Source organism: Bison bison, unplaced genomic scaffold (assembly GCF_000754665.1).
Source record: "Bison bison bison isolate TAMUID 2011002044 unplaced genomic scaffold, Bison_UMD1.0 scf7180017864334, whole genome shotgun sequence".
Taxonomy (NCBI): domain Eukaryota; kingdom Metazoa; phylum Chordata; class Mammalia; order Artiodactyla; family Bovidae; genus Bison; species Bison bison.
Genome location: NW_011494906.1, coordinates 629,025 through 642,212, shown reverse-complemented (window position 1 = coordinate 642,212; position 13,188 = coordinate 629,025). Strand labels below are relative to the sequence as shown.

The following is a 13,188-nucleotide window of genomic DNA, read 5'->3' as shown; positions in this document are numbered from 1 at the left end:
AAAAGTGCTGCACTCAATATGCCAGCAAATTTGGAAAACTCAGCAGTGGCCACAGGACTGGAGAAGGTCAGTTTTCATTCCAATCCCAAAGAAAGGCAATGCCAAAGAATGCTCAAACTACCACACAATTGCACTCATCTCACATGCTAGTAAAGTAATGCTAAAAATTCTCCAAGCCAGGCTTCAGCAATACGTGAACAGTGAACTTCCAGATGTTCAAGCTGGTTTTAGAAAAGGCAGAGGAACCAGAGATCAAATTGCCAACATCTGCTGGATCATCAAAAAAGCAAGAGAGTTCCAGAAAAGCATCTATTTCTGCTTTATTGACTATGCCAAAGCCTTTGACTGTGTGGATCACAATAAACTGTGGAAAATTCTGAAAGAGATGGGAATACCAGACCACCTGATCTGCCTCTTGAGAAACCTTATATGCAGATCAGGAAGCCACAGTTAGAACTGGACATGGAACAACAGACTGGTTCCAAATGGGAAAAGGAGTTCGTCAAGGCTGTATATTGTCACCCTGCTTATTTAATTTATATGTAGAGTACATCATGAGAAATACTGGGCTGGAAGAAGCACAAGCTGGCATCAAGATTGCCAGGAGAAATATCAATAACCTCAGATATGCAGATGACACCACCCTTATGGCAGAAGGTGAAGAGGAACTAAAAAGCCTCTTGATGAAAGTGAAAGAGGAGAGTGAAAAAGTTGGCTTAAAGCTCAACATTCAGAAAACTAAGATCATGGTATCTGGTCCCATCACTTCATGGGAAATAGATGGGGAAACAGTGGAAACAGGGTCAGACTTTATTTTTCTGGGCTCCAAAATTACTGCAGATGTTGATTGCAGCCATGAAATTAAAAGACGCTTACTCCTTGGAAGGAAAGTTATGACTAACCTAGATAGCATATTGAAAAGCAGAGACATTACTTTGCCAACAAAGGTCCATCTAGTCAAGGCTATGGTTTTTCCAGTGATCATGTATGGATGTGAGAGTTGGACTGTGAAGAAAGCTGAGTGCAGAAGAATTGATGCTTTTGAACTGTGGTGTTGGAGAAGACTCTTGAGAGTCCCTTGGACTGCAAGGAGATCCAACCAGTCCATTCTAAAGGAGATCAGTCCTGGGTGTTCATTGGAAGGAATGATGCTAAAGCTGAAACTCCAGTACTTTGGCCACCTCATGTGAAGAGGTGACTCATTGGAAAAGACCCTGATGCTGGGAGGGATTGGGGGCAGGAGGAGAAGGGGACGACAGAGGATGAGATGGCTGGATGTCATTACCGACTCGATGGACATGAGTCTGAGTGAACTCTGGGAGTTGGTGATGGACAGGGAGGCCTGGCGTGCTGCGATTCATGGGGTCGCAAAGAGTTGGGCACAACTGAGCAACTGAACTGAACTGAACTGAATGGGGTGAGTGCAGGAAGTCTCAGGCTAGAAGCTGGGGATAAGGAGTCTGTGCAGATGGTGTAAGCTGTCTAAATCAGCACCAGGACTTTCCCAGTTGGGGATGTATGCGGCTGGGGTGGGCCAGGGACTGCCTCTCATTGAGGCAGACGTAGATATCAAATGACCTAAGAAGAGAGCTGACAGACCCACGGGAGTCAGAGCTTGTCAGACTTGCTAGTAGGGTGTTGAGGCAAGGGTAGGGAAAGTCATTGGTCCCAAGACCCCTAGATATGCAGAGGCAGAGTATGCCATCCTAGGTGCCCCTCATCCCTCAAGAGGGCAACACTGCCTGAGAAATAGCAGCAGGGCTGGGGCTGCTGACACTGGCATCTACTGGATCCTGTGATGGTCAAGAAATTCTTGAGGAGCACGGAGAATGGTAACCCACTCTAGTAGTATTCTTGCCTGGGAAACCCCATGGACAGAGGAGCCTGGCGGGCTACAGTCCATGGGGTTGCAAAAGAGTCGGACATGACTTAGTAACTAAACAACAACCATGGGGAATGTCCACACCACTGGGGAACGTCAAGGCTGCAGGTGTTCCAGGATGGGGGGTGGGTTATGGTGATTTCAGCTGCGCTCGGGCTCTGCCCATGCTGTCATCTGGCTGGCTGAGCTGCCATGAGCTCTCCCAGGGCTTTGTGGCTTTTTCAGGAGAACTCCAAGCCAAGTCCCCTGTCCAGGTTGCCCTGACACAGCAAGAACTCTCTGACCCCACCTGGAAGGCAATGCCTATGACTTGAGAGTGTGGACCTTCCCCAGGGGACAAGGGTCTAGGGGGCTGGGTTGGCCGCAGGGGAAAGTGTCAGGGGCAGTGTGCCAGCAAGCAAGCATGACTAAGCAAGTACATGTACCAGAGGGCACTGCTGGTCCCTCCTTCCTGCCACCTTTGGGCATTAACAGGTGTATCTTTTCCCATGGCCTCCCCACGCCAGCGCTCACCTCTGCCCCAACTCCCAGCTTCCCTGAAGGGAGCTCCCTGGCTGAGGCAGGTGATTGGATATCCCTCTTTTTCTGACTGTGATCCCTAAATTCCCTTTATCCCTCACAGGTAGGTAGGTGGTTCCTACCCTGTGATCTCATCACTCCTCTTTTACCTTTCTCTGTGTTTTTCCAGCCCAGGAGGGAAAAGGAGAAGCACAGCCTCAAGGGGTGGAAGAGGCCAAAGTCTCAGTACCTCACAGCCCAGGCAGTTGGGAGGGGAAGGGGTGGGTAGGGGAGAGGGGGTGGGTCCAAGCACACACTTTCCGGATGGGCTGCTTCTAACCCTGAGTCTGCAGTTTAAAAGCTGTGTGAATCTGGGCAAGTTGCTTAACCACTCCAGTGCCTTGACTTCCTTATCTGTAAAATTTTTTTGTTGTTCAGTCGCTAAGTCGTGTCTGACTCTTGGTGACCCTAGGGACTGCAGCACGCAGGGCTTCCCGGTCCTTCACTATCTCCTGGAGTTTGCTCAAACTCCTGTCCATTGAGTTGTGATACCATCCAACCATTTCATCCTCTGTCACCCCCTTCTCTTCTTGCCCTCAGTCTTTCCCAGCATCAGGGTCTTTTCCAATGAAGTCGCATTAGGTAAAATGCAGGACGATAATTGCGCGTCTCTCTAGAAAGTTACTGGGAGAACTGACTGCGTTAATACATGCAAAGTACTTAGAACAGTGCTTGACACCAAATTAGCACTCAGCTCTGGCTCTCTGGCTGGGTTTCACCCTCCCCTTCCTCTCCTCCCTCCTCTCCACCAGCCCAGGGCCAGCAGGCGGGAGAGCGGCCAAGAAAGCCCAGGAAATGCCGTGCCGGAGGATTAGGGTAGCCAGCGGGCTGAATGTCCAGCTGCAGAGCTGGAAGTGGCAAACTGGTTTTGAGTCCGGACCCTGCTGGAATCCAGAGGGGCAGGGACCAGCGTCCTGAGTTCACAGCTGTTCGGTGTTTTTCTCCTCCTTTTGTTGCCAGAGGTTCCCAGGAGCGTTCACAGAGGGGGCGGAGCCTGAAATAAAGCCTCTGATTGGCTGCTTTCATTTTCGAGGCTTGTCAATTTCCAGCCAGACAGGGCAGGGGTGTAAAGGATTTAAAACTCAGAAAATACTTAGGTTAGAAAAGGAAGGAGGGAAGACGGGGCAAAGGAGGGACAGGGGAGGGAGCAGAGGTAAAAGATCCTTCGCCAGTTGTCTGGAATGGTTTGTCAAATCCTGGGGGCTGAGGGCGGGGACTGGACGGTGTCCGCTGAAGTGGAGTGGCTGTTTCGTTTGAGAGAAGAGAGACAAAGGGAGATGCTGCGAAGAAACCTTTTAATATGTGGTCTTCGTATTAAGGGAGCGGGGGAGAGCTGAGAGGCTGCTTCCCTGAACCACAGCCCCAACTCTTGGGCCACGAATCCCCCTCCCCCTTCTCATGTGAGCTGCCTGTAGGACCCTCTCTTCCTTTAGGGCCCTGTAAGGCTCCCTTTCAGTGCCCAGAGTCAGTTCTTCACTTGTGCCGAAGCCTGGAGCGGGACCATCTGCTTCTGCAGCTCCTCTTGCTGCTTCCTCGTTTTCCCTCTCCTCCTGTGGTGGTGGGGACAGGAGAGTGGTGTCCTGGGTAGAAGCCTCCAGACCAGCTGGGGTCTTCCACGGGGCTCTCCAGGCAGCTGTGCCCAGCTACCAGCTCTCTGCCCCAAACAGCTACCACTCTCCAGAGCCAGGAGGGACCCCAGGAGACTTTCAGCTGATTGGGGAGGGGCGAGGGGACACAGGGACAAGGACCCCCACCCCTCCACTGGGAAGAGGAGGCCTAGGTTTGAGTCTCAGTGCTACCCCAGCCTGGATGTATGACTCGGGGCGAGTTCCTGCTTTTCACTGGATGGGGGCCCACCTGTTTTCCACGTCTTGCACTGTGTCTGGCAGTGGCTGGCCCAGGGTCTCCGGCAGGAGGGCAATGGCAGCGCTGGCAGCCACTGGGACAGCACCGTAGATAAAGAGAGGCACGGAGGGGTAGAGCTCGGCGGTCATGCTCACCAGCGGGCTCACAATGCTGCCCACTCGCGCTAGGGTGCTGCCCATTCCCAAGCCCGTCTGCCTGTGGGATCCAGGGGGTTGGGTGTTGATTAGTGTTCTGGCACAAATGCTGAGGTCCCAGCTGAATTTGGGGTCAGGGCAGCTCAGGCCCAGCCCCAGGAGACTCCCTGGTACCTGCTCTGTTCCCCATTTTATCAGCTAACCAATTTGGCATTTATTTTGGAGATAATAATAAAAAGAATAAGTTGGGAAGAGTTCTGGCCAGAGAATCAGGATATTGATTTTTGCCTTTGCCCTTAACTTGCTATGTGACCTTGGACAAGTTTCTTTTCCTCCCTGAACCTCGGTGTCAAATTAGCTGAGCTGGGTCAGTTGTTCTCAGATCAGCTGGGGGACTTGATTTTCAGTTGCCCTAACCCCAGTCAGAGGAGGCGGGCTTCCCCAGTGGCTCAGTGGTAAAGAATACACCTGCAATTCAGGAAACATGAGTTCAGTCCCTGGATCAGGAAGAGCCCCTGGAGAAAGGAATGGTAACCCACTGCAGTATTCTTGCCTGGGAAATCCCATGGACAGAAGAGCCTGTTTGGCTACAGTCCATGGGGTTGCAAGAGTTGGATGTGACTTAGTGACTAAACAACATCAGCCCCACACAGACCTGTTGGATTAGAATTCCTAGGGTGAAGGGACCTGGAATCTTCATATTAATATGTTAAGAACATTCTCTATGAGAGCAGAGGTTAAAAACGTTGATAATAGGGAGATAAACTGCTTGGATTTGAATCCAAGCTTCCTGACTTAGAAGCTGTGTGACCTGGGACAAGTCACTTAACCTCTCCGTGGCTCAGTTTTCTTATGTGGAAAATGAGAATTATCATAGTACCCACCTCATAAGATTGTTATGAGGGCCAAAGGAGTTGATATTTGTAAAAAGTTTGACAGTGCCTTTATACTATTGTTCTTTCAGCTGAAATCCCTTGAGGGTATAGGACAATAACCATGACCTCTCAGGGTTCTCATTCCAAGTTGCCTAGGGAAGCTTGGCATTTCTTTGATATCTCATGTGAATTTTGCATCCCATTCTGTATTTGTTGTTGTTTTGCATCCCACTCTTCAAACAGACATGTTTCTTGTGTCTTAATGCAAAACTATCCCCTCCTCCCAACCCTGGCACTCAAAAAAGTAGTGCTGTATTTATCTGTACAACTACCAGAACAACCGCTATTAAGTGTGGCTCTTGTGCTAGAAAACTCCTTTTCATGGTTGTGGTCTTCTGTTTCAGACATACCATTTGGTTTAAAGATGGCATTTCGATTTGGTGGCAGATTAGATCTTTTAATGGCATTTAGATCTTCTAACTTGTGCCTTGGAGATCTGGGGGGACTTCAGTTAATTGCCTCTGAGATGTGTCTTCTTGGCTCCCCACCCTGTCCCAGTTGGTGGCCCCCTTTGACATGTGCCCTGGGGTCTGACCTGTATGCAGGGGGAATGTTTTGCCCCAAAGTTCCTCCCATTAAGCTCCCACTCACCGGATCATTGTGGGGTACACCTCCCCAGTGTACAAGAAGATGCAGTTGAAGGAGGAAGCCAGACAGCCCTTCCCCAGCACAGCAAGAGAGGTTCGGACAATGGACTTATCTAGAGAAAAAGGAGGAGGTCAGCGGGATCTTGGGAGAGGGGGTTGAGAAGTTGGGTCACGTCTGGGGATGTGGCCAAGGACGAGGGACCAAGGTGCTCATGGGTGCTCACCCTTGGGTACCACCCCATTGATGAGGATGCAGATGCCTGCCAGCAGCAGTGAGGCCATCTGGGCAGGCCGGCGGCCCACATTGTTGATGACAAGGAAGCTCACAAGCTTGGCAGGCAGGTCCACAGCACCAAAGATCACCTGGATTAGGTAGATGCTGACCCCAAAACCCTGAAGGTCCATGACCAGCCCGTAGTAGGCAAAGCTAGTGGCAAACCTAGTGGGGAGGGATGAGGGGTATGGAGTTTGTTAGGAAGCTTAAGGAGGGGGTGCTCATCCCAAATGGGTGAGCTGCACAGGGTACCTTGCTTAAGAATCTGCAGTCTACCTTGGCTAATATTTCTTCTGACATTTAACATGCACTTTAGATATTGGGGTAGTCCTCTAATACTTTGTCCACCTGATGCGAAGAGCTGACTCATTGGAAAAGACCCTGATGCTGGGAAAGACTGAGGGCAGGAGGAGGAGGGGACAACAGAGGATGAGATGGTTGGATGGCATTACTGACTCGGTGGGCATGAGTTTGAGCAAACTCTGGGAGATAATGAAGGACAGGGAAGCCTGGCATGCTGATGTTCATGGGGTTGCAAAGAGTCAGACACGACCGAGAGACTGAACAACAACAAAGTCCTCTAATCCCCCAGATTTCTTAATCTGTGTCTCTAGTGTATTAGGGAATTTTCACTTAGTTGCCAGGTAGGATTTATATAGTTTTAGTCTTTATTTCATCTTGGATATCAAAGCAATATCTTTAGGGGAAAGGTGTTGGGAGAGGCCAGAGTTTTCCACGACCTGTCTGTAGTCCTGGGATGGGTATTGTGTTTCTTAAGATGCCAAGAGCCCAGAAAATAAAGCTCAGGTTATTGGACAGAACCCCAACCTGGAGCAAACTCCAAATTGGAAACAAAGAATTCAGTGGCAGGCTTGTTCCTTCTGACCATGTTTCTCTTAATTGTCATGGGATTGCTAGACGATGGGGTTAGGATGGTGGCATGTAAGAAGGGTAACAGGGAATGTTGCAATGTGAAAGGAAGATTTTTCATTGGTATCAACCTTGGCCAGAATCTGCTTTCAGAGATGAGCTTTGGGCATCTTATTGTTGTGCCAGTGTTTCTGGCAGACACCACAAGGCTAGTAAATGCTCCAGAAGTTTTGCAAGCCAGCCTTCGTGATATAATTCTGCAGACTCTGGGGGCCATCAATCTTGATGAGGTGTCTCCATATTGGAACAGAGCTGATAAAAGGAGAAGAATATGGAGAGATTGATGCCCAGTTGGGGACCAGAGGCAAATTGAGGCTGGAGGTTGTTTGATTCCTTAAGACTCTTTATGCCTCTCACAGCTGGTCTGTTGACTTCCTCCCTCTTGTCTGCCTTCTTCTACCCACTGTGGTCCACTCCTTCCCCAACCAGCCTCTTGTCTCTTGGTCTGTCTGTCTGTCCATCAGTCTGTCTGTCTGGGCCTACCACAGCATGGAGAGGCAGAGGAAGAGGCGGCGAAGGGCAGGGCAGCGTAGCAGCTCCAGGGCTGAGGCCTGGCTCTTGCCTGTGGTCAGCTCCTTCTTCAGACTGGCCTGGAGCGCCTGCCGGGATGGATGGGGCTCAGGGCTTGGACTCCCCCAGGAGCTCCTCCCAGCCTAGCCCCTTACTCAAAGAAGCCCTCTGAGTCCTGGGTTTACTAATGGGTGGGATGTTGCAGGAGATCTCGGGGGCTTACCTCCATACTTAGATTGGCTCCCTCTTCCTGCTTCCCATTGATCCAGGCCACTCTCTGCAGGTTTCTCAGGGTGAGGTCCAGCCTCCCGGAGGAAGCGTACCAGCGGGCCGACTCGATGAAGAACCTGGGGGCAGGAGTGAGTGTAGGTGTTGGCGTGGCTGCAGTTCCAAGTCATGTGGGCTGGAGGTAGGGCGTGGGCTTTCCAGAGGGCTGCAGTGGGATTTCCTCCAAGGCTGGGAGCCCAGGACTATACCAGAGCCCTCTCTCTAGGACCACAAAACGGTGTTCAGCTTGGTAATGACTTATTCCTCAACATGGGGTCTTGGTTCTTGGGTGCTGGGTAAAGGGAGCAGGGCAGACAAGCTGGAGAGCTGAGGAGGCTGGAGAATTGGATACCTTTGGGCAAGTCCTTCCACCCACAGCCTCAGTTTCCCCATCAGTTACACTGAATCCCTGGCCTGGGTTTGACCTTCTTGGACTCTGCAGGTGGAGTGTACAGCAAAATCTGGGGAAGTCTCATCCCCTCACATCTGTCTGGGCCCTACGTACCAGGAGTAGATGAAGAAGGCAAAAAAGGGCGCAGAGACCAATAGCTGTAGGTAACGCCAGTGGGGCACAGCATAGGCCATACCAGCCAGGAGAAACTGGCCCAGGCTGTAGACATAGCCGGTCAGGGTGCCCACGTAGGCCCGTGTGTGGATGGGCATCCACTCTACATCTGGAAAGAGGGTTAGAACAGAGTGGTGCAACTTACTGGGTGCCACGTGGTGGAGACCCCTGGGGCCCGCTGAGACTCCCACTATCTGTCCAAACCTTGGTTTGTCCCAGAGCTCAGTGGGAGATACATCAGATGAGGTTGGGGGCCATGGAAGGGGGACTGGGGGAGAGGCTTGTGGTGGAGGTAGGGATGGGGAGGTAAGTTTGGAATCCCCAGGAGTTGCTCCTCCACTTCCTTGCTGTGTGTTTTTGCTCCTCTCCAACCTACTGTCCTGGCCAGGGTCCTATTTCCCTTCGGAGCACCTCTGACTACTCAGTCCATCCTCAACAGCAGTCACTCCTCTGGTCCTTCTTAGCCTGGGCTGGATTTCAGCCTCAGTGACCAGAGCAGCTCAGAGGAGACAGAGACTTTCTGCCATCCCGGAGAGTTGAGGTGGGAATGGGAGCACCTTTCTGCTGAGGTCTGAAGAGGTCCAGCTTCATTCCTTGTGGGCTTCAGTTGTGTCCGACTATATGTGACCCTATGGACTGCAGCCTACCAGGCTCCCCTGACCATGGGATTCTCCAGGCAAGAATACTGGAGTGGGTTGTTGTGCCCTCCTCCAGGGGATCTTCCCAACCCAGGGATCAAACCTGTGTCTCTTACATCTACCTGCACTGGCAGGTGGGTTCTTTACCACTAGCACCACCTGGGAAGGGGCTTCCCTGATATCTCAGTTGGTAAAGAATCTACCTGCAATGCAGGAGACCCTGGTTCGATTCCTGGATTGGAGAGATCCACTGGAGAAGGGATGGGCTACCCACTTCAGTATTCTTGGGCTTCCCTTGTGGCTTAGCTGGTAAAGAATCCGCCTACAATGCAGGAGACCTGGGTTCAATCCATGGGTTAGGAAGATACCCTGGAGAAGGGAAAGGCTACCCACTCCAGTATTCTGGCCTGAAGAATTCCATGAACTGTATAGTCAGTGGGGTCACAAAGAGTTGGACACGACTGAGCGACTTTCACTGACACTGGCCTGGCCACCTGGGAAGCCCTACTTTAGTCCAGAGAATCTCAAATCCTTAGATTCTCTTTTGGGCTTGAGGAATGACCTTGGGGGAATCCTGTCCCTTCCCCCTAGCCTCAGGTTCTCCATCTGAGAAACAGAGCCAGGGGGGTGACCCATCTGAGGATGCATGTTGATGAGTCAGGGACAGGCCATGCTCCGTCCATAAATGTGTTTGGTCCACATAATGCTGGCTTGGCTTATATTAAAATATGAGAATTAATTGCAAATGTTAAACAGTTGGGATATTTGACAGTAATAAAAGAGGGGCAGGGGCAGATCTGATAGCCCCGATGCTTCTTGTCTGGAGCAGCTGAGTGGCAGCAACCCCTCTGGATGGGTGTGTCTCTCTTTTGGAGACAGTCTTCACGCTCTCTAATGCCTCTCAGCTCCTCAGTCATTTATGGGAACTGCCTGGCCCTAACAATGGAGTTTGTAGTTGAGTATCTAAAGAAGAGGTCAGGATAGTGTGAGCTCCAGGACGAAGGCTGTATGTTGGCTGCAAGGGCAGAACAGGCTGAGTGCCAGAAGGGTGGGCTGGGAGAGGAGGCTGGAAGGGGGCTGTGGGGCTGGGTGGTTGGAGGGCGAGGGTGGGGGCCTGCCCTGCCCTCCCAGGCCCCTCACTCAGTGTCATGCAGTTGAGGACAACGCCAGCTGTTGACATGCCCGAGAGGAACCGGAAGGCGCAGTAGGCGGGGAAGTTGGGAGCGAAGGCGGCACAGGTTCCCGACACAGCTGTCTGCAGGTAGTTGAAGATCAGCACCTTCTGGCGGCCCAGCCTGTCAGGGGAGGGGAGGCCTGCAGCAGGGGTTTTGAGGACCAGCAAGGGCCAGGCCAAACTGGGAGAGGCGCTGGCCTGGGACCGTGACGTATCATGAGGCTGATGCTGTATATCCTCAGTCCAGCCCCAGTTAGGCGTGCCAACCACCCACCGTGGCCCTCCCGAATTCAGCCAAGGAGTCCCCAGTCCCAGCCTGGCTCCTTGGCCCTGCCCAGGACTGACCTGTCTGCTAGGCACCCGAATGTCATGGCTCCAAGAAGCACTCCCATCATGTATAAGGACTGAGCCAGCTGGCGTAAGGCCCTGTGAGAGCACACGAGGTCCCACTGTGGGGAGAGGGAGCAAAGGTCAGGCCAAGGTGAGCCTGGGCTTCAGGGAAGCCCCCTACCCTCCTTCCAGCTGGGTCTCTGAGGCCGGAACACCCCCTTCCTCAACACTTCTGTTTGGTCCCGGAAGCCGAGACTCTTTTCTTGACCCTGCAACTCCACGTTCCCTTTTCTACAAAGGCCCCCATCTGGAACCCTTTCTCCATTGAGACTGTGTGTGTGAGTGTGTGTGTGTGGTGGAGGGGATGATAAGATGGGGACACAGGGGTTGGGAGAAGAAGCTAGGGGCCCAGGGCTCCTCACCTCAGTGACGATGGTGGAAGGGAAGGTGCTGTTGTCGTAGATCCAGCCGTGGGGACAGGGCTCTGTGGCCCCTGTGCCGTTGGTCTCTGTGCCATTGGGAAAGGGCGGTCCCCGCTGGGGGGAGGTGAAGAGGAGGCAGGACTCGGGCCGCCCCTGCCCATCCCGGGGCAGCCAGGCCTCCAGGTCCCCGTCCTCGCTGAGGTTGGTGTCGGCAGGTGGGCGGCAGTGGTGGGTGGGGATGGCGGCGGTGAAGTTCTGCAGGGTGTTGTGGGAGGCCAACAGGATCAAAGGGAGGATCACCAGGGTGACCTGGATCTTCTGGAAGCGGCCGACGCCCCCCAACTGCAGCAGGAGGTCATTGAAGGCCATGGGGCCAGGCCTGGCCAAGTTGGCTGGGGGCTAAGGACGTCCGGTCCCAGGCCCGCCGTCTCTGTGGCCCTCCGCCTGCTGCCCTGCACTGGAGGAGACGGAACGCTGTTGCTTCTGCAGCCAAGTCGCTCCTGGAACTGAATCTGAGCTGGCTCTGTGGGGGGACAGCAACCCGGCCAGGCGGCCCCTCCTTCCTTCTCTCTCCTAGTTTTGTCCCTCCCTTTCTTTTGCGGCCTCTCCTCACTTGGTGGGGGAGGTGTCGCTCCACTTTCAGGGTCTGCTGTAGCCCTGACCCCTACACGGGCAGTATTTAATCCTTGGCCTGGAGGGAATGAGTTAAAGTGTGACTTGGTATCAGAAGGATTAACCCTCTGGGTATCCTGGTATCAATGGAATTTCTCCAAGTGGGTATAAAGGGCAGGAGAGGGTGGACTGAAGTGGCGGTGGTGGGAGTGGATGTCCTGGGAGGACCCACCTGAGCATCTGGGGGCAAGAGGGGATACGGTGGGACCTTTTTGTCTTCCTTTTAGTAGGAAGACTGGATTCTGGGAAATGTGTTGGCCTCTTGTGGGGCTTCTGTCCTTTTTAGTGGGAAGGATCCAAATGGACCATTTTTGGGAGAAGTTGCCAGAGAAAATACAGGATGCCCAGTTAATTTGGATTTTAGATCAGCAAATATTTTTTTTTTTCTTTTGTATAAGTATGTCCCTAACATTACATGGGCTGTACTTATACTAGAAAGGTATTCCTTGATCTGAAATTCAAATTTAACTGGACATCTTGTATTCTTACTTGCTAAAATTGGCAACCCTGGCCTTTGGTCTTCTGGGGACAGCTTACATAATTTTTTTTAGTAACTTAAAAAATTATTTATTTATTTGGGTATGTCGAGTCTTAGTTGTGGCACATAGACTCTCTAGTTGTGATGCATGGGCTCAATAGTTGTGGCATATGGGCTTAGTTGCCCCACAGCATGTGGGATCTTAGTTCTCTGACCAGGAATCAAACCCATGTCCCCTGTATTGCAAAGTGAATTCTTAACCGCTGGACCACCAGGGAAGTCCTGACTGCTTACATCATACAGGACCATAGCTTTGTTCAATTGGAAGACACAAAAAAGGCCAAAGACTACTTTTGAAGCAGTGGGATCTCAGACTAACATCATACATGTAGATTGAGTCTTTCAGTATCTCAGTTTCTATTTTCTTGTTCATCCTGATTCAAAATTTTCCTTTATCTTGTCTCCTATCTATAGCTTCTTCTTTTCCTTCTCTTCTTTTTTTTTTCTCCTTCGTCTTCTCCTCCTCCTTCACAATAAGCATGAACTTATTTTACTTTTAGCTACAACTCTAAGACATTCACTTGATTTCCTCCAATAGTTTGGCTTCCCAGTCCAGTTCTCTCATGCTCAGGGCACTGCCGAGCTCTGATTGGGTGGGTTTCTATGGGATCCTACTGGTTGGATCTTAACTTGGGGTTGTCAAGAGAGCATCCAGTATGGTAGCTGCTAGCTACTACTGAGTGTTTGACTTGAGCTGATCCAAATTGAGATCAGCTTTATTTTTTTGGGCTCCAAAATCACTGCAGATGGTGACTGCAGCCATGAAATTAAAAGACGCTTGCTTCTTGGAAGAAAAGCTATGACCAACCTAGATAGCATATTAAAAAGCAGAGACATTACTTTTTCAACAAAGGTCCGTCTAGTCAAAGCTACGGTTTTTCCAGTAGTCATGTATGGATGTGAGAG

The 13,188-nt window shown here is 51.5% G+C and overlaps 1 protein-coding gene across 2 annotated transcripts; it reads right to left on the bottom strand.

Moving 5' to 3' along the window:
- Positions 1 to 3,718: 3,718 nt before the first annotated feature.
- Positions 3,719 to 11,742, bottom strand: SLC22A6 (solute carrier family 22 (organic anion transporter), member 6). 2 transcript variants are annotated; one of them, XM_010853966.1, is made up of 10 exons: positions 11,073 to 11,742; positions 10,666 to 10,769; positions 10,287 to 10,441; positions 8,449 to 8,617; positions 7,900 to 8,023; positions 7,650 to 7,765; positions 6,187 to 6,401; positions 5,967 to 6,075; positions 4,298 to 4,379; positions 3,719 to 3,990 (listed from the first exon to the last, which is right to left on the bottom strand). In XM_010853966.1, the coding sequence occupies exons 1-10, from the start codon at positions 11,439 to 11,441 to the stop codon at positions 3,736 to 3,738; spliced, it is 1,698 nt and encodes a 565-aa protein (XP_010852268.1). In that variant the 5' UTR covers positions 11,442 to 11,742; the 3' UTR covers positions 3,719 to 3,735. The 2 variants fall into 2 exon arrangements, with proteins under 2 accessions (XP_010852268.1, XP_010852269.1); XM_010853967.1 differs by having other exon boundaries at positions 4,298 to 4,501; positions 11,073 to 11,741.
- Between the last annotated feature and the right edge of the window lie 1,446 nt (positions 11,743 to 13,188).

Bases quoted from the DNA above. Each gene is read 5' to 3' on its own strand.
- SLC22A6 (XM_010853966.1), bottom strand. From the start codon at position 11,441: ATGGCCTTCAATGACCTCCTGCTGCAGTTGGGGGGCGTCGGCCGCTTC. The intron at 8,024-8,448 runs GTACGTAGGGCC...TCCTGCCCCCAG, and splicing joins GCCTTCTTCATCTACTCCTG to GTTCTTCATCGAGTCGGCCC. The intron at 6,076-6,186 runs GTGAGCACCCAT...CTTTTTCTCTAG, and splicing joins CAATGGGGTGGTACCCAAGG to ATAAGTCCATTGTCCGAACC.